The sequence below is a fragment of the Leucoraja erinacea genome, chromosome 1 (assembly GCF_028641065.1).
Source record: "Leucoraja erinacea ecotype New England chromosome 1, Leri_hhj_1, whole genome shotgun sequence".
In the NCBI taxonomy this organism is placed as follows: Eukaryota; Metazoa; Chordata; class Chondrichthyes; order Rajiformes; family Rajidae; genus Leucoraja; species Leucoraja erinaceus.
In genome coordinates this window covers 157829013-157850750 of record NC_073377.1, presented here as the reverse complement: position 1 = coordinate 157850750, position 21738 = coordinate 157829013, and the positions used below count along the sequence as shown (strand labels likewise).

The following is a 21738-nucleotide window of genomic DNA, read 5'->3' as shown; positions in this document are numbered from 1 at the left end:
AATTATGTCGATAAAACCGAAAGACTCAACACATCTCTTGAAATTCCCCTTTAAAATAGCCACAGAAAAATTTAAATATTTAGGAATTGAAATCACTAGAAACTATCACGCTATGTTTAACGCCAATTATAGCCCCTTACTTAAGAAACTAAATAATCTAATCAAATTCTGGAAAACGCTCCCAATGCCTTTAATAGGTCGAATAAATGCTATAAAAATGATCTTTTTACCACAAATCCTATATTTATTTCAATCAATTCCAATATATCTTCCAAAAAAGTTTTTCAAAAACTAGACTCAGACATTACAAATTTTATATGGGATTATAAATCCCACAGAATACAAAGAGCACACCTTAGTAAACCAAAAGAGATGGGTGGTCTAGCGCTCCCTAACTTTATGTACTATAATTGGGCAGTAAATATTAAAAATATGATTCACCTGCTGGACAACTCTGCCCAGCAGGTGGACTGGATTGTAATGGAGAGAGAGGACTGCTCTCCGTGTAATACAGGAGCGACTCTCCTCTCACCAATGAATCTGAATAACAAAAATTATAATAAAAATCCAATGATACATAGCACAATTAGAACTTGGAAACAAATAAAACAGAATCTAAAATTAAGAAATCTATCTCTTTTAATGCCAATAGTCAATAACCCGTCGTTTAAACCTTCAATTATAGATAAATCATTTACACAATGGGAAAGAATGGGAATCAAAACGCTCGGAGACTTGTATGAATTAGGAAAATTATTATCATTTCAACAATTACAACTGAAATATAATTTGAAAAATAATCAATATTTTAAATATCTTCAAATCCATGACTATCTGAAAAAATACACAAAAGACTATTATAATATGTTCCCAGACTTATTGGATGAAGCCATGAAGACAAAGGCTGAATCAGCAAATCTAATATCATACTTATACAACATTATTTTAAATATAGAAATACCTACAACTGATGGTATTAGAAGAGACTGGGAACAAGAACTAGCTATAAAAATTTCAAAAGAGAGCTGGGATAAACACTTACTATATGTGCATAAATGCTCGATCAACGTACGACATACTCTAATTTAATATAAAACATTACATAGACTATATTATTCAAAAACTAAAATAAATAAACTTTTCCCCAATGTCTCACCCATTTGTGATAAATGTCAGTCACAAGAAAGCTACCATAGCGCACTCTTTTGTTTTTTGTATAAAAATCCAAAAATTCTGTACCAAAAGCAGAATGGATCATTTTTGGAATATCGGAAGGTAACCCCGAATTAAATGTGTTTCAAAAGAACTTACTTAATTACGGGCTAATAATGGGAAAAAAGCTTATACTCAACTTTTGGAAAAATGCTCCAATACCAACAATAAAAATGTGGATTTCAAACATTCGAAACACTACACTTGGAAGAGATGAGACTCCTCCTAGCAGGCAAAGCAGACCACTTCCAAAAGTCGTGGTCTGCATTTATGGAACTATTACAAGCATAAGGTGCACTAGTAATTTAAAATATAAATGGTACCAGGATCTGGTAACGGGGGGTATAAAATAAATTTAAAAAAAAAAAATACGGTTGGTATATCCTTTTTTGCGGAGTTTTGTGTTACAATAGAGCGATTGTTTTTCTTTTTAATTTATTTTCTTTCTAGGGTCTTATTTCCTTTCTTTACTTCCTTCTCTAACTTCTTCCCTAAGGGGCTTTCTTTCCCCAACACTTTTCTGCACCTTCACGATTCTTGCTCACTTTCCTTACTTCTTTTATTTCTATCTTTTTTAAAGAAAAAAATAAAATAAAATAAAAATAAAAAATAAAAAATAAAATTAATGTTCTTTGATATAGTGGCTGTTGTGATATACCTCAACATATCAAAGACATTTACAGCCAGCAAAGTATTTTCGAAATGTAGTTACTCTGGTAATGCAGCTGGTCTCTGCACTGTAAGAGTCCATGCACAGCAAGGTTATAATTGCTTGCTAATCATTTTATTGATGTTTATTGATGATAAATACAGCTAAAATCCCTGGCCAAATTCTTATGGAATGCTTTTAAAGCTGTCATGGTATCTTTTACATCCACCTGCGAATGCTGATGTTCCTCAGTCTAACGATTCTTCCAAGAAAGTGCCTTCAGGCAGTGCAGCAGACCCTAAATATTGCATTTAAAAGTCAGATAGGATTATATGCCCAAACCACTGGAAAATCACTAGATTCAAACTATCTGACACAGAGGTGTGTTTGGCTAGTGAGCTATGGCTGCCATCTGATGTAATAATCCTATGGAGGTTCAGTGATGTTTGCCACTGAATCTCTGAAATGATAATCTCACCGAACCCCAGGTTTAACAGTGCAATTCATAAAAAGATAAATTACAGATAATCAGACTTCAATTTTACAGGTTTCCCTAGTTGTCATAATTCATTTCATTTGTGGTTTCTCTGTACATTCTTCTGTTTCCTGTATATTTTACAGTATGGAAAGAAATAGTTAGAACACGCCAGGGTAAGAATAGTAACATTTACATAGTTTGGATATCTTGATTCAAGGAGTGTGTATCCAGGAAAGCCACAACGGAAACAGAGGAAAAAATGGTCACTGTACAGGAACTATATTTAAATAGACCATGTTTAAGAAGGAACTGCAGATGCTGGAGAATCAAAGGTTACACAAAGTCTGAAGAAGGGTTTCGGCCCGAAACGTTGCCTATTTCCTTCGCTCCATAGATGCTGCTGCACCCGCTGAGTTTCTCCAGCTTTTTTGTGTAACCTTTAAATAGACCATATTTATCATTTCAATCTGCCCATCATCCACCTTTATATTCATATATTGATTTATTAATTAATGGCCTTACATGTGGCATATGGTCCATACTGAATCTCAGATTTTTGTGCAATATTCTAATAAATGCCATAACAAATCAGAATCTGGTTGATTAATCACCCTGATACTCTCAAAATGCCTGCTGGCATTAATAGTCAGGAAGGAGCAGCCAACCATTCTGAAGACAGACAACCAAGATACCCAAATAAAGCTTGCCACAGTTAAGTGGTTACGCTGCTTTACAGTAGGCCATTGTCAATAAAAATTACAACACATTAATCATATTTTTTAATTATTTTGTGAGTCACTAATTTTGTCTATAAAGTATAAATCCACTGTGCAGTGCAGTCCACACTGACTGAATGCAGAAGTATGTCATTGGTTGTAAAATGTTTTTTAAATAGTTTGAGATGGTTAAAGGGACTATATAAATGCAAGTGTACATTTTATATACACATCATCCAACTACACACAGACCAGGGGAGTTATGGCTTCAGCATCTCTCTCATGCACAAAGAATGCAGTTTTCATTTTGGTATTCTTGTGGTATTTCACAGGCATGTTCACTCTAAGGCCTGGCCACCTTCGGGATTACCAATCATGCCCATCCTCTGATCATCTGTGGTGCCATCCCTTCACAAAGAATGCAGTTTTCATTTTGGTATTCTTGGAATGTTGGTGCAGGTGCCGAGGATTGAGGAGAGAGTGGACATAGGGCAACAATGAATGGCCAGCTGATGACTGACAGGACTTCTACTCAAGTTAACGGTCTGACTGGAACTAGGGCAGCACGGTGGCATTGCGGTAGAGTTGCTGCCTTACAGCACCAGAGACACGGGTTCGATCCTGATAGGCTATGGGCCGAGGAGCTTTTTTGTTCAAGTTTGTGACCCAACACACGGACCTACCTGAATTTGGCATGTAAAAGACATATTTTTAACATATTGTTATTGTGTAAAAATATATAAATCATACCTGAAACTCGTCAAGACCAAATGATAAATAACAAATGTAGAGCTAGGGTTAGGATTAGGGTCAGTCAGTCGGTCAGTCAGGCATTCGGTCGGTTGGGCTGTGGGTAGGCCGATGGATGCTGTGGAGGATCGGTCGGTGGGTGCTGAGAGCGGTCGGTCGGGCTGTCGATAGGCCGGTGTTGCAGCGAGCGAGCGGGTGGATTAACGGAGCTGGCACTATGGGGGTGCTGAAGGCGGTCCGGGCGGCGTGCAGGGCAGTGCTGCTCCCCACCATCATCACCACGATGATCCAGAAGGGGTTGCTGGCCGAGATGGACGCGCTGCGGGGCCACAGGTATGGAGCCCGCAGCCGGTCCCAAACCGGCTCCAGCTCCAGCTGTGGGCAGCTCTGGAAGGGGGGCAAGTTAGGGTTAAGGTTAGGCATTTTCCTCTCAGTGGAAGATGCCTGAGCCTTCCCCCAGCCTGGCACTGTCCCTGTCCCTGTCCCACGATAGCTGTGACCCCCACTGCACACTGACAGTCAGTGGGGTTCAGTAAATGGGGGAACCCATAGGAACTGCCCTCACCCATTAATTTGGCTGGTTCAGGAGCCGGACCTCTGCGGCAGTCTCATTCATAATACACACTCACAATTATATTCATTATATTATTTTTATATAATATGATTATACATAATTATATATGATTTCAGTCATATTTACAAGTCATATATATATATATACGGTATAATAATATATGGTTTAAATAGACTGCAGCACGGAATTAGGCTCCTCATGGTGTAATATGGGCATTGGACGCCAGATGGCGCTTACTTTTTCGATCTCATTTTCTAATTAGTTTAATTAATTAATGTGCAACTTTTGGCACTGACGAGTTATGACATCCTTCTCAATTATATTTTATCTAAATCTGTGAAAAATTTCATGTAGTTCTGAGAAATGGGTCACAAAAGTTAAATTCTAGGCACATTTTTGATGCTTGGCCCACTGCCTATGACTTTGGGTCCTGTTCGTATGGAGTTTGTACGTTCTCCCTACGACTGCTTGGGTTTTCTCCATGTGCTCCAGTTTCCTCCTACACTCCAGAGCTGTACATGTTTGTTGGTTAATTGGCCAGTAAAATTGTAAATTGTCTCTAGTGTGTGTGTAGAATAGTGCTAGAGTGGGGAGATCACTAGTCGGCCGCGGACTTGATGGGCCAAAGGGCCTGTTTCCGCACTGTATCTCTAAACTAAACTAAACAAGCCATTGACCCTGATATACCTTGAAATTAAAACATGGCTGATCTGCACCTCAACATCCATAATTTCTCCACATTTCCTAGTGCCCTTTTCACAGAGAATACCAATCGCAGATTTTAAATGTTTAATTGCCACCACATTCACTACATTTGGCGAGTAATTGTTGGGGGTTCTGATCAAGATTTTAACACAGTATTATCTCCATCTTTGCATTCCACTCATCAATATTTTTTCCAGTCCTTTTATTCATGTTTTGTACCTATCTCATAGTTTTTTTTAAATAATTTATAAACTTCGGTTCTGGAATCTCTACTGTTTTTTTTTAAATTATTGCTATTTGATAAAAAGTCACATTATATGCATTATAAAAAAACTCAATTTTCTTTGTGTGAAGTGCATTTTCTATTTTATCATTCCCTTCTCATCCACATTCTGGAGCAGCCATGATCACATGATTATTTCGATTGTCTCTATCTGCAGCCTAAGGTAATGGAACCATTGTTGTAATCTTAGCAGTGGCAGTAATTGCTGGCAATTATTTTAAACCACAAAACCAGAAAGCAGCTAAGTAAAACCATTCATACTTGATGTTTTCCGAGGAATACGTGGAAAATTGGTATTTCATTTCACTGGATTAGTGAACAACCTCATTGCCCTCATTATATTATTCCCAGATAATAACTGTGTGCTTATGCTCGGAAAGGTGAACAGCTTTATAGAACTACTGTCACTGTTTGTAATTTTATCTCCCATTCACCTGATTTTCACGGTTTCATAAACACCATGTTTAAAATAAAATGTTGTTGACGGAAGAATTTGAGTCTTTGACAAAGTCCCATTTGTAAGGTTGGTTCAACGGGGCTATGGGATCAAAGACAAGTTGTCAGGCAGCATCTCTGGAAGACATAAAAAGGTGACATTTTGGGTCATGACTAGTCTGACAAAAGGTCCCTACTCAAAACGTCACCTATCCATAGCTTCCAGAGTTTCTGCCTGAGCCGCTGAGTTAATCCAGCATTTTTTTTTTCTGTAAACCTGTATGTGCATTTCCTTGTGTTTATATGTTTTTAGATTAGATTAGATTCAACTTAATTGTCATTGCACATAGTACAAGTACAGGTACAACGAAATGCAGTTTAGCATCTACCCAGAGTGCAAAGTAGTAAAATGCTGATTAAGGCAATATATAGAAATGAGGATATATTGGTGTATGTACATAGACATATACATATATACAGATAGTAGCAATGTTATAAAATTTTGAGATTTAAAAAATCAAGTCTGCAATTTATCCCATCAGATAAAGCATAACAATAAGTTTAATTTGACACCTAATTCACTTTCATATCTCAAGTAATAAAAAAGTTATGGCCATTTTCATACTCGGAAATTAGCATCTTGTTCCCTATTGATTTTCTATGGACATAACAAAAAAAGCTGTGATCGAGGACAGTCAAAAGCCCATAACCTTCTTAAAAATTAAGTGAACTGAATGAAATTTTCAGTTATCATAGATTGAACCATTCTGAAACAAATATAAAATAATCTTACTTGGATTACCTGAAATTAAAGCATATAATTAGTTAGTTACCCAATTGTAGCTAATTTCAAACTTCAATTACTAGATCTAAACATCTATCCATTTCTTAATAAATGATTAACATTTTTAAATAGCCTAAGTGTCCAAATAATATTCACAAATAATTCACAATAAAACATGATTTTTAAATCTCATTTACATTAATTTATAGGCCAAATGCAAGGAATTTAGTGTTCAATTGCTGTAAATTAAAGTCAATTTAAATCGGCTTTCTAGTGGGTTCCTGTGGAACGCGCTGGTTTAGAACGTTCACATTGCAGTGGATTTGTGCCCCCAAATGCCCAGAAAAATACTGCGGGATATAAAGAGCCCAAAATGAACTATTCGCTATAGAAAACTTTATATGCAGGGCTCTTAAGAAGTCCCTTTTAATGTAAAAATAAGGTACATACCTTTAATTGTTTGCTTTATAAAACCCTGGGGCTGCGAGAGGTTGCAGGTTGAGAGAGTGATTTTTAAACTACTATAACTATTATACAAGGCCATAAAAACTAATAATACCTTTTGCGACGGGGTCTTTCAGCGATTTTCCGTTAATGATTTACTAGGCTGAACATTTTCGATTGCAACAGCCTAGTAAAAATCGCGTTTTAAACCCGCCCCCTCTAAACAGCGCCAAAATCGCGTACAAGGGGTGGGGCAGATTCTCAGACACGCTTCAGGTAGGTTTTGTAACATACCTACAGATAGTTGTTAAGGTGAAAAACATTGACATGAGCTATATTCTGGTGAATAAGAGCTTAACTATAAATTATAGAAACTATAAATAATACTGATGAGAAGGGGGGGGGCAAGCGCCGGGCCTGTGAGTTCAGCAGGGTAATGGTGTTTTGGAAGAAGCTGTTCCTTAGCCCACTGGTGCGAGACCTGAGGCTCCTGTACCGCCTACCTGATGGGAGGAGGGCAAACAGTCCATGGTTGGGTTGTGAGGGGTCCTTAATGAATTTGCCAGCCTGTCTCAGACACCGTTTGCGGTGAAGGGCAGCCATGGCAGGGAGCGGCGCACCGATGATGTGATGGGCGGTTTTCACCACCTGTTGCAGTGCCTTCCTGTCAACTATGATGCAGCTGCTGTACCACACTGTGAAGCAGGTGGTCAGGATGCTTTCTGCAGTAGACGTTGGACAGGATCTGAGGGGACAGGTGAGCTTTCTTAAGCCTCCTCAGAAAGTAGAGGCGCTGCTGTGCCTTTTTAATCAGTTTGGCGGTGTTGAGGGACCAGGACAGATCCTCAGAGATGTGTGCCCCGAGGAATTTGTAGTGGGTGACTACAAAAGTATATTAACGATTTGGATATTAATGTAGGGGGTATGAATAGGAATCTTGCAGGTGACACAAAAATGGTGGAATTGTCAATAGTGTGGACGATATCTTAAGCGACATAATAATATTCTTCAGCTGTTAAATTAAATAGAACGATGTCATGTGAAATGTATCCTGATACCTGCAGTGATTCATTTTGGACGAGTTAATGATGGTAGTGCCTACATCATGAATGGCAGCGTCCCAGGATGTATTAGGAACAGAGGAACCTTGGTGTACGTTCACAGATCCTTGAAGGCACAGGTAGAAAAGGTGATTCTGATTAGTATCTGGAGTAAAAGATTATCACCCAGAGGGTGTTTGGAACATGGTACTCAGTGCCTGAGAAGGTGTTAGAAACAACTACTCTCACAACATTTTAAACATATCTGTAACAACACTTGAATCAGCAAGGCTCAGAACGCTACAAACTAAGTGCTGGTAAACGGGATCGTGGATACTTGATGGCCATCATGGGCCCAACAGCCTATTTCTCTGTGGTGAACTGTGGGTACTTGAATCTGCTGACTTTTAATTAACATACAGTATAACTTGTGATGAACTGCAACGAAGCTGGAATCATCCGTGAACACCTTGGCTGGTACATAGAAGTAAGGAGCTTGATTTGCACTGTCTTGAATAAATAATGATCTGAATTTTAATTTAGATAGATGTGTGGGCCTGGGAGTCTATTGGGTTTAAAAGCAGGGAATTTTGAGAGAGTCAGCTTCATACCGCAGGATTTAGCTTTAAAATACAGGGTATCGGACTGCATGTGCCTAAACTCATTTGGGGAAAGTAAGTTACCAATTTCAGTATTTTAATAACTCAATTATAGCAATAATGTCACGAATTTTTCAATTTAATCTGTGTCCACTGGTTTCCCAGGCTTCCTGGAACTGGACAGTGAGAGCAGAGAGAGAGAGAACACAGCAGCAATTGAGAGGGTTGAAAACACGACAGAAATATATGCCAAGAAATACTGAAAGCTCGCAGCTGCTTTCGTGCCTGCTTCTGTTAAAGACTTGTCCACAGTTCTTGTACTGAGAATTACTTTGACAACTGTGGAGATTTATACATCTGATCTGTGCTTTAGAGTTCTGATCTATCAAATTACCTTGTGTGCTGCTTATGCTGCGTTACTTTAGGCCTCGCATGAGAATAATTGCAACCAGAGAGGTGGCTCAATTGGTAAGGCTGCTGCCTCAGGGCCCCAGAGACCCGGGTTCGATCCTGACCTCGGGTGCTGTCTGTGTAGAGTTTGCGTATTCTCCCTGTGAGCGCATGGGTTTCCACTGGATTCTCCAGTATTCCCCCACATCCCAAAGACGTGCGAGTTTCTAGGTGAATTGTAATCTGTAAAATAGTGTGTAGAGAGTAGATGAGAAAGTGGGATAACATCGAACTAGTGAACAGGTCAGCAAAGGATCCATTGATGTCTCGTGTCACCTCTTCTGCAGGTCTCCTGTGAGCTGAATCTGGGTGTCTGCCTTTCATTTGTGGCTGAACGGACCTGAGATTGAGCATAATAGCATGTTTTGAATGGATCTACGAAAGCAGCAATTGATTATGATTATTGACTGGGTATGTTACACAGAGAGTGGTGAATCTGTCGAATTCTCTGCCACAGAAGGTAGTTGAGGCCAGTTCATTGGCTATATTTAAGAGGGAGTTAGATGTGACCCTTGTGGCTATAGGGATCAGGGGGTATGGAGAGAAGGCAGGTACAGGATACTGAGTTGGATGATCAGCCATGATCATATTGAATGGCGGTGCAGGCTCGAAGGGCCAAATGGCCTACTCCTGCACCTATTTTCTATGTTTCTAATACAGTTAGAATGGATTTTATTTAAGGTTTCATTTGATCAAGTTATTTTTACCAACTATTCCCTTAAATGAACCTAAGAAGCAATCATAATAAAAATGAAAATGTTTTAACTTGAAATTATTATGCAACTCTGCCCTGCCCCACATTCTGACAAAGGTCTGTGGGTGTACATTTTTCAGAGTTGTTTGAACATTTCTGCTTTTTAAATGGAATAGATGTGAATTTTAAAAATAGGATACATTTATGATCAGTGTTAATGGGTCTTTGATGGTCAGAATGGATTAGTCAGGGCACAGGGCCCGTTTCTATGCTACATTTCTCGATTACTATGAATAAGTATTTTATTTTTCTGTAAAATATCTTCTTTGTTGCGTACCCATCAGTTCCACCCCGATTCTCCAGGCGCCAATGAGCACTGGGAATAATTTGCAGTGGGCAGTTACTTCTTTTAGACGTGTGAGGAAACCAGCACACACACGTGAACCCCTTTAATCACAGGGTGAAGGTGTCAAGTTCACACACAAAGCACCAGAGGCCATGATCAAACCTGCTCTATCACTGCGTCATTATTAACTCACTATTCTCACCAGATCCACAGAGTACTGAGCTCACTTGGTACGTTCAACGGCACCTTATTTATTTAATTAGCAACCTTCTTCTTCATGTTCATGTATCTCCTCCACTGGGGTATCATTTACGCAGAAGCCTTTCATTGTCTTGATTCCTTTCTTCATTTCATTCTCCTCTGTTTTTAATTAAAAAAAGTCAAATTACATGTTTGAAAAATGATTTAAAATTGTGCAGTTGAAATTGTGTTGTGTGTTATCAACATCCTTGCAAGTTAATCGATTACGAAACACAGAAGTGATTTTTTTTTTTAAATTGCTCATACTTGTTTACTTATTTTGTGGACATTGCTGGCAGCAATGCCCCTGTCCCACTTAGGAAACCTGAACGGAAACCTCTGGAGACTTTGCGCCCCACCCAAGGTTTCTGTGCGGTTCCCGGAGGTTTTTGTCAGTCTCCCTACCTGCTTCCACTACCTGCAACCTCCGGCAACCACCTGCAACCTCTGGAAACCGCACGGAAACCTTGGGTGGGGCGCAAAGTCTCCAGAGGTTTCCGTTCAGGTTTCCTAAGTGGGACAGGGGCATAACTGCCTACCTCCAGATGCCTCTGCACTAATGACATGGTTAAGAGTCAATCACGTGCAGATGGTAGATTTCCTTCCAGGAATGATATTGATAACCAAATGGGTTTTACAGCATTTTGATTGTTTGACGGTCACCATTATTGTGATGGGTATTTTTCTAGTTTCATGGTTTATTTGATTATTTGAATTGAAATTACCCAGCTGCCATAGAGGGGTTCAAACTCTAATGTGTAAATCATTGGCTTCTTGTGCATTAATTTAACCTCAGCATGATCCCACACCAGAATTAAATACTGATTAAAATGCCACTGAAAATGTAGAAACAAAGAACTGCAGGTGCTGATTAATACACAAAAGGACTCAAAGTGCTGGAGTAACTCAGCAGGTCAGGCAGCATCTCTGGAGAACATGGAGGTGACATATTGGATCTCGACCAAAACATCGACCTGCTGAGTTAAGGGCCTGTCCCACGAGCATGCGACTCCATGCGGCAAGCGCAACCTAAAGGGCCGGTCCCACCAGCATGCGCTTGCATGTGGCAAGCACGACCTAACGTGGTCGCTTGAGCCGTACGGCCTCGCGGGGCCGGTCCCACTTCGATCGCGGAGCCGTATGGAGTTGTGCGGAGCTGGTCCCGACATCACGCGGGGCTCCGAAAAACTGACCGGGTTCAAAAATTCCGCGCAGCAACGGTCTGCCGGCCCGCAGCCGCATTGTGGCCGTACGCACCGCCTCAACGCCGTACGCCCGACGGACTTCGCTCGAACTTCACGTCACTCACTGGACCTCCGTGCGTACGGCGTTGAGGCGGCTGCGGGCTTTAGGTCGCGCTTGCCGCATGGAGTCGCATGCTTGTGGGACAGGCCCTTTAGCCGGGCACTTTGTGTCCACTGAAAATGTATTTGACATACCCTAGCATTCCTCCTGCAATAGGAAATTAAAATATATCCAGCATGTCCATGTAGGGGATTTTAGTTTTATTGATCCAGAATCAAGTATGGTGGTGAGTATCGAGCAAAATAATGATGCTTAGTTCAATTTAAATATTCAGTTAAACAAAATAAAGTTGTGACGTACAAAGAGTAAAATTAAATCATTATTTATTGTCATCATATTCTGTTTTGCAGGATTCCGTACAATGGCACTTGACGACCAAATGACTCTGCTCCGGTACTCGTGGATGTGTTTAATGACGTTCAGCCTTAGTTGGAGATCGTACAAACACACCAATGGCACAATGCTGTACTTTGCACCAGACTTGGTATTCAATGAGTAAGTATTCGTTGCCTCCATGTTTACAGATGCTTGTTTACAGATTTATTTTCCCAGACCAATAATTTCATGAGACATTCATTGATCCACAACATTAAAAACTGCTGATAATGTTGTTTCCAGCATTGTATTATGCAGTACTTGCCTGCTCTGTGGTCGCAGCGGAAACACATTGATGTGTGCTGGGTTACAGTAATGGTTTGCTGCTGCGGATGATTTATAGTATATTAAATCTTGACAAAACACCAATAACATCAAAATATTGAATCATTTAAGTGATAATTAGGTGGAATCAGCTAAATGTCTTTCCTTGGCAAAAATACAATTGAGACATCATATGTGATTGTGAACATTGTGATACTGAGACTTTTAAATGAGTAAAGTTGATGTCTTGTTCAAAGACGCAGTAAGGCTTCGTTAGATACAGCTGAGATTCAACATTTTCTTTTAAACTTAAGTCCGTCAGAAGATATCTTGTAGCCAGGTTTGTGAAAATGACAGATAGCATAAGCTAATATTCTGTCGAGTGCATCGTTTGGTAAAGGTCACATAATAACCAGTATGACTAGTCAGTCCTGTTTTTAGGCAAGTATTATGTTGACATAGTGAGAGGAGACTAGTCTGCTTGTTCTTGAGACCTAATTTGATTTGTGAATTAATAACTGTGGGAACTTTTACTCGCTGCAGTACTTCCTCTGTGGATAATAAACACATGTAATTGTGTTTGTCTAACTTAAAAACCCCGAGCACCTGTAATAGTCAGAGATTTGTGTTATTTAACGATGAATAAGTTCATAAGCAAAACTTTTTTATAAGTTTCCATAACATTTTTCTTTAAGATGGATTTAGTGTGGTGTTCAAATTGCATACATGCAGATTTGAAAGGATATTCTTACCGAGGTTCTATTTTGCTAAAAGATTGACTGCACACAGTTACCGTGACACCATAAATACTTGCGTATTAAATTGCAGCACATTTTTCTTTTTAGTATTTGCAGGTTTAAAAAGACATTATTGCTAATCTTTAATGCATTGTAAAAATCCTGTATCACGATAAGTTCGAAACATTATTCAGGATAATCTTATTCTTCCCTTACTTATCTTGCTTATTCTTTGATATCTTTTGCCATGCCTCCGAGAGACGGGACCAGGCTTCTACCATTCGCAACCAGTAACTAGGGGGCACAATGATGAATTACTTAATTATTCACAATGACGCCATATACAAATACATATTTCCAATGTAGCTTTCTTTCATGCTTGCACAGTCATTTATGGCAATTTTGACTTTTCGCTGGTGGAGAAGCTGTTAACACAGAATGGCTCCATTACTGTTTTCATTCCTCTTATTTGTATACACATAAAATCTGTGAAACACTCGGCATTTTAAGAAGAATACATAAATTCCCCATGCTGTACACAACTCCCAAATAATTTAAAAATACTCTGTACATTCCCTGTTTAGTAAAAAAAATACATAGATTAGCCATTAGGTCAACAAAAGGTATGTATAGCGCAAGAGGACCTGAATATAAGTTTAATGATGTCTTACTACAATTATATGAAGCCCTGATGAGGCCACACCTGGAATATTGTGTAAAAGCTTAATCTCACTAACTAAGAAGGTGACAATTGCAAAGGAGGGAGTGCCAAGAAGGTTCACCAAATCAATCCATCAACTAAGGGGAGAGGTTAAGCAGACAGGTTTTTAATCCTTAGAGTTTGATAGAATGAGAGGTGGTCTCATTGAAACATGGTATATCATTAAAGGGGTTGACAGGTTCGATACAGAGTTGATTTCTGTCCAGTACCAGGGGCTACAGTTTAAAAATATAGATCCACCAGTACAGGATAGAGAGAAGAAGAAATTTCTTCACTCAGAGGTTTGTGAATCTTTGGAATTCCCCACCTGAAATAGCTGTGGAGGTTTAGTTGCTGAAAGATAAGCCATATTATTATTAAATGGTAGAGCAGGAAAGACGAGCTGATTGGCCTTCCGCTTGCTGTTGCTATTTTTTAAATATTCTCATTCTGCATACATCAAAAAACTGTTCATTTGTGATAATCCGCAGATTAACGCTCCAGAAAAAATCTGTGGCTCAATACATTTCTTATTTGCATTCTCACAGAATCTCTTTATACTAAACCTAAATAATCCCGCTGAAGACAAGGACCTATGTCCACAGGCATCTTTACGCCTTGGCAGAAGTCTATCTGACTCATTAGATAAACGTATATAACATTTTGTGGGTTATTATAAATAAGGCTAAATTGCGATAAAATATTAGCCACAAATTTTATCCAAAATATTCTCTCTTGGAAATGTTAAGATTCTATCACAAGCCACAAATACAGAATTTTCCACGATTGGCTAAATTTAGCAGTAAAGATTTGCTGATTTGCCATGCAGTTCTGGAACCCGCTTCCTTGCAGGTTCCCTGCCATGCAGCTGCATGAAGGGGGTTTTGTTGTTATAATAATATTCCAGACGACTAGGTTAATAGAGGACATGATTTCAATTTAAGACAGGATCTGGAAACCAGCACGGATCAAAAGGTTTTAAAGCATTCCTTGTTGGTTTGGAATAGGTGGAATTTTCCTCTGCAGCTCATTAACGAAGCCCTTGACCCACCCATTGGCAATCGTGACCATTCTTTCCTTCCAGTCCGGAGGCCACTCTTCCTCAGCTTCTCTATCTTTCTCTCCATTTCTTCCCTCGCTCCAGCCTCAGTGTGCCTCTAATTATTCAGCCTCAATGCTTCCAATCCCCTTTCTGCACAACTCTATGCTCTCAACAGGCTCAATAATTACGATGTTCTTTATTTCTCTTTCTCTCAAATCTCAAGACCCTTACTTCATGGCTTTAAGAGTCCCCTCAATCCCAGTTTCCCCTCACCAGAGTCTAGACATACCTCCAATCTCAGCATCAATCCCATCTCAATACCTAGTTTCTTTGATGTGCTTTCTACACCTGAAGCCCTTCCATGCTGCAATTGGAGTTGAGCTCTCACAACAAGCTTATGTGAATCATTGCCAAGGAATCCAGGTGTGACTGCTTTTCCTAACAAGCAAGTGGCCAAGACTCTTATATATATATATAGGATAGTGAAAACCTGCCATTAAAGTGAATCCAACCTTGCTGGGTTTCATGGCAATTTCCAACCCTAATTTGAACCTTCCTTCCTTCTTTCCGTACCACAAATGCTGGAGTTGAAGAACCAGTAAATACAGCAGACCACAGCAAAGTTTTGATCTCGGTGGTTTGGAACGAACTATTGAAAACCCTCAGCTTTATATAGGGTGGGGGGGGGAAGTAAAGGGGCAAGTATTACAGCTCCATTGGTTACTGGGGAAAGATGGGAAGGGATGGATGAGGAGGGTATGAGCGGTCCAGAGAATTGCAGTGAGAGTGCTCACTGCGGAAACTATAAAGAGGGTGGGAAAAGAAGGGAAGATGTGACTGATGTTGGAATTGCATTGGTGCTGGCAATAGAGGCGTGTTAGCAAGAGTATTTTGGGAGATTGTAATTATAGGTGTGAAAACAGATTGCTTCACAAGAAAGAACTAATTGTGAGCTAAATGAAACTGTGGGTTTGACTGCAGAGTGTTCAACAATGTATACATGCTATGTGTACATCGTGTATCTCGAAATGGTCAACTAAGTTGGAATCTCATGAAGAATTTCTTGTTGCTGAATGATTATGGGTTTAATTAACTGGTATGTCTGTCGATTGAATGACAATGTGATCAATATATTGTAACGTGTATTACTCTACAATATTAACCAACCAACATCAATATTGAGCAACAGTTCAAAATGATCACGTAATTGAGCACGTAATTGAGCACGTAAGGCTGCTGGCCCTGACGGCATCCCCGGGCGCGTGCTCAGAGCCTGTGCTGCGCAGCTGACAGACGTCTGGACTGACATCTTCAACCTGTCACTTGCCCAAGCAGTTGTCCCCACTTGCCTTAAAGCCACCTCCATCGTGCCAGTGCCAAAACACTCAACTGCGGCAAGCCTCAACGACTTCCGCCCAGTTGCACTTACCCCCATCATCACCAAGTGCTTCGAGAGGCTGGTCCTGGCACACCTCAAAAGCTGCCTACCCCCCACACTGGATCCCTATCAGTTTGCCTACCACAAGAACAGGAGTACGGAGGATGCCATCTCAACGGCACTTCACTCGCCCTCTCCCACCCTCGACAACAGAGACACTTATGTAAGAATGCTGTTCATCGATTACAGCTCAGCATTCAACACCATTATTCCATCAAAACTGATCACCAAACTCGGTAACCTGGGCATCGACCCCTCCCTCTGCAACTGGATACTGGACTTTCTAACCAACAGACCCCAGTCTGTGAGGTTAGACAAACCTCTTCAACCCTCACCCTGAACATCGGCGTTCCTCAGGGCTGTGTGCTGAGCCCCCTCCTCTACTCCCTCTTCACCTATGACTGCACACCTGTACATGGTACTAACACCATCATCAAGTATGCAGATGATACAACGGTGATTGGCCTCATCAGCAACAACGATGAGCTGGCCTACAGGGAGGAGGTCCAGCACTTAGCAGCATGGTCGGCTGACAACAACCTGGCCCTTAACTCCAAGAAGACCAAGGAGCTCATTGTAGACTTCAGGAAGTCCAGAGGCGGCACGCACACCCCCATCCACATTAACGGGCCGGAGGTGGAACGTGTTTCTAGCTTCAGGTTCCTGGGAGTCAACATCTCCGATGACCTCTCTTGGACCCACAATACATCTACTCTGATCAAGAAGGCTCATCAGCGTCTCTTCTTCCTGAGGAGACTGAAGAAGGTCCATCTGTCTCCTCAGATCCTGGTGAACTTCTACCGCTGCACCATCGAGAGCATCCTTACCAACTGCATCACAGTATGGTATGGCAACTGCTCTGTCTCCGACCGGAAGGCATTGCAGAGGGTGGTGAAAATTGCCCAACGCATCACCGATTCCACACTCCCCTCCATTGAGTCTGTCCAAAGCAAGCGCTGTCTGCGGAGGGCGCTCAGCATCGCCAAGGACTGCTCTCACCCCAACCATGGACTGTTTACCCTCCTACCATCCGGGAGGCGCTACAGGTCTCTCCGTTGCCGAACCAGCAGGTCGAGGACAGCTTCTTTCCGTCTGTCACTCTACTCAACAACGTACCTCGGTGACTGCCAATCACCACCCCCCCCCCCCCCCCCCCCGTTATTATTTTTTTTTTTCAAAAATCGTTTGCTATATCGCTCTTCAAGGGAGATGCTAAATGCATTTCGTTGTCTCTGTACTGTACACTGACAATGACAATTAAAATTGAATCTGAATCTGATCAAGATTTTAGATGAGATTTAGATTTTGTCCAAGCCAGAGTTCTGTAAACTAGGTGTTACTCATCAGGAACAAGTGATTTTCTAAGAAGCCATTCAAACTATACAATTGGGGATAATTTATTAATATCTTATATTCAATGCAGATAGACGATTACTTGTGGGTTTTTGGAAACTGTGTCATCTGGACTCTATTGGTTATTTAATGACCACTGTGTTGTTAATAGTTGTAAAGTGGAGGTCACTTGGTTTTGAAGTGGGGACTGTAATTGAGCGTGGTCCTATGAGAGTGTCCCGTACACCAGACATTACCTCAAGGATGCAAAGTGCTGGAGTAACTCAGCAGGTCAGGCAGCATCTCTGGAGAACATGGATAGGTGATGATTCGGGTCGAGACCCTTCTTCAGGCAATGCCTTCCTGGTGTGCGAGTTGGTCCTCCCTGTTGCAGCCTCCCACATCCTATAGATCCTCTTGTTCCAGCGATGCTTCAAGCTGTACCAGGCTACATCCCAAGTCTGTATGTACCTCGTCCTCCAGAACAGCTAAGGTCTTCAATTGGCTGGGTTACATAGCAAGCTGCACACATGACATTTCTGTTGCTTGTTGTTAACGAGTGCTGCAGGCACTGGAATCTGATTTTTAGATGGTCAAGTGCATTTTCCTTCATGATACATGTGTTCGCATTGGCTTTTGTGGCAGTTCGCTCGGCTACCCTCAAGGAATTGGGAACAGCGACAGGGACCTGGAAGGTCAGATCTTCATCCCAGGTCTGTCTCTCTCTCTGCAATGCTGGTCACTGAAGTCTTCTGATTTCCTGAGGATGAAGAAATCAAGTAATTCCTGGAAGTTTCACTTTCACACTGAGGAAATTCTTCTTCTGGTCCACAGCAAGCCACATGTTGATTGGAAACCTTGTTTATGAAAAGATCTGGGTCCATATGCGTAGAAAGAGTAGTCAGTGGTACTCATGTGACATATCCCAATGCCCAATATAGCACCTGTTCGTCACTAGAATCAAAGTAGCTGAAATCATTACGTGACGCAGCAGTGTGCAGCTGATTGTGAAATGTGCTCCAATATCTGCTGACAGCTCTTAGCTCTCATTTTTTATCTGAACCTGGTTTTGGATAAACAATGGGAGCTTGGGGCATGGACATGATGCTCAGACTCTCTAACGTGGATTGCAACGAGAAATACCGAATCTCCTTTCACAGTTGGCATGATTTAACCCAGAAATCATAACTAGTGTCAACTAATGTGAATAAAATCAGTTTTTGGGTGTTTCATGTCTAAAATAATCCCACAGTACATATATCCAATGACCTGCGAGATGGACTGATTTACAACTGGCAGCCAATCCAGTTTTTTCAGCTTTTTCACACAAAGTGAGATTGTCCCATTGACATCAGATCACCAATATTGAAATTCAGGAACGATGCCACTGGACATTGAAGGGAAGGTTTACTTCACTTGGAATAAATCCGGCAGCTGGCTCGGCAGACATTGCAAGGCCAACTAATTTAAACTGGTTTAAAGCCATGCTCTGGTTGTGTCATTCCATGGGCTGAAATGCAAGTTAGCTGTATGATATTTCCTGAGCAGGACTGAAACAGCCACACATTAGAACAAAAATCAGGTGGATTGTATGTGGAGCAGTCAATCTGCTGCTGCCAATTCCCCATCAGTGCATGTGTCCCTTCATTTTATAACCATGATCTAACTCAGAATGAAGCATGGAACCCCGTTCAAGAATCCCATGTAACTTGAGCTCTCTGCAAGATGGCCTGGAGCAACTGGCTAGTTTTAGAAGCACTTGCAGCTTTTCGATGGCCATTCGCAAGCATTTCCCAGTTAGTGAACTGCAGTTTGTAGACACACTTCACATTTAATTATGAGTTTTTTTTCCAGTGTTATGAGAGTGGACAATTGCTAGCACTCCTGACCTATATTCTTTTCTAACCCTTGGCCTCAAGCTTCTCCTCTCCAACCTCCCATTCATTCCTCATCTCTCCCGATCTCCATTCTTCTGACCTCCCCGAACCCTGATCTCTATTTTCCCTTCCAATCTCCACTTGCTCCGTAGCCCTCTTAATCCCCGCTTTCTCTAGTCTTCCCGGCTTGTCCTGCAATACATGTACCTTTTCACAAAAATTAGTAATTAACAAAATCTGCCGTGGCATGTTTCTAAAAGGAGTATGTTACTTAAATAACAGTTTGATTAATTTGAAAGAATCAAGTCACCTTGATCCAGAAAACTGCAGTGGAATTTGGATGTTGGGCCAGTTTCCAGTGTGTGTTGAGGAGCCTTCTGTATGTTGACCTCACCGGAGGTGCGTTGAGCAGCCGTCTGTATGGTGCTGGGGAGCCCACTGGAGGAAATAATGAATGACAAGCATTAAGGCACCTTACTGATCATCTTAACATCTGGTGTATTCTGGATTAGACGCAGCAGAAACAGCACACTTTGTACCTACTGATGTACCCAAAAGTGATGACATTTGGTCGGTACCCAAAAGTAAAGACTTTCAAGTCTTTTAAAAAGCATTGAGCTTGTTTAATTATTGTCCGAGATTAAAAATCTTTTTAACCATATATATCTTGGAGATTTTAACTTAACAATAAGAGGCCTGGTGAGTTTACAGAAGGAGATATATTTATTTCTCCAAGGCATAAAACATGCACAAATATTGACATGAATGAGTGTATAAATTATATCAATCCAAATATGCTGTTTAAACATGCAAATAATTTTGCGTTCAGTGTGCTTAACCATTTGAAAAATATCCAACTATATTATGGCTCTAAACAAGTAAAGCACTATCCTTGAAAACAGCCCACAGTAAGTACATTTGTTACGTGCCAATATGCTTGTTTCAGTATATGCTTGAGTCAGCAAAAAGTGAGCAAGCCTGATTCAAAAAATGATGCAATGTAGTTTTAAAGCAAATGAATCATCGTTAATGGTTTGTCCCATTGATATTAAAGAAATCCATTCACTTTCATTAGATGACATTTTGGAAGCAAAGTGCAGTGAGTTTTCACTAATATGTTACAGTTTAATGCAAGCTTCTGAAACTTTAGTTTCCCATTCCCAAGCATTAAACCATTAAAACTAAAATTTGTGACAGCAGGTATTTGTATTCAAAAATGCTATCATAATCTACACAATAAGATCACATTTAAAAGCAAACTAAAGGGAGGCCAGAGTTCATCAGATAAGTATATATCTCGAGTGACTATTTTCTATATTTAATGGCATAACAACAGCCTGCTCACATCCTGAATTTGACTGATGATTGTTGAAAACAACAATGGAACATGTCAGGGAGTTTGTGGTGTGATGTTAAGCCCACATTTGGCCTACATTTTGTCATGGTCTAAAGCTGAACCATGCTTCTTCAACCAGACTTGTGGTTACCTGTCCTTGTATCTGTCTCCTTCTGGGGTGCCAACAATCTCCCCGTGATGCTCATTGTATTGTTTTGCTATGTTAAAGATTCAAATACAAAAAAGTTGGTACTTTTAATCACGATGCACTCAATAAAAATGCTCTTTATGTTTGTGAACAAAGATAGTGTTTCTATTCCATCAATGATAAGTGAACACCAGAGTCTGTTGTTTTTACTTCATTCTAATTTCTCCGTTACTATCACTCTGTTATAACCCTAGAAATGAAAGTGAAGTGGGGATTTATAAAATGAGCCATGGTGGACTGAGTTCATTATGGGGTTAAAAATCATGAGAAGCTCCTCTGAGTCCAGTGGTTCATGGTGCTAGCCCTGCTGGGACCCGTAGGAGTAGATGCCTTAGCTGCAAATGCCCATCTTGGTTCAGTTCCAGTCCGAACCTGCTGAAAAATCCAGTGCTGCAGTTGCTCTATCTCCATCAAAACAATTCAAGAGTAAACCGAACAACCTCATATAATTGGCTAGCAGAAATGAATATTCCACTTTATCCTCAATGTCCAAATCCCCAATTAGCTCTGCCTCCGTGGCTGGTGTTATTGCTGTTGTTTTGACAGCCATCCATCATGGCTTGATCTGCTGTTAAGCCAGGGACATGGGATTCTTGATATAAACACTTTCCAAGCCCAGCTGTTTTCCTTGTTATTCTAATGGATGCTCAGAGGCTCCACTCCTTACAAGGTTTACAGAAGTTCCTGTGCAAATCCACAATCTGGCATGTTCATCTCCCAGGCGA

The 21738-nt window shown here is 40.7% G+C and overlaps 1 protein-coding gene across 2 annotated transcripts in view; it reads left to right on the top strand.

Moving 5' to 3' along the window:
• The window catches only part of nr3c2 (nuclear receptor subfamily 3, group C, member 2), a 271870-nt gene that overhangs the window by 206503 nt on the left and 43629 nt on the right, over positions 1-21738 (top strand). For both annotated transcript variants that reach the window (XM_055646550.1, XM_055646544.1), the window contains exon 6: positions 12055-12199. In XM_055646550.1, coding sequence (XP_055502525.1) covers positions 12055-12199 — 145 coding nt within the window. The remainder of the gene's footprint in view (positions 1-12054; positions 12200-21738) is intronic.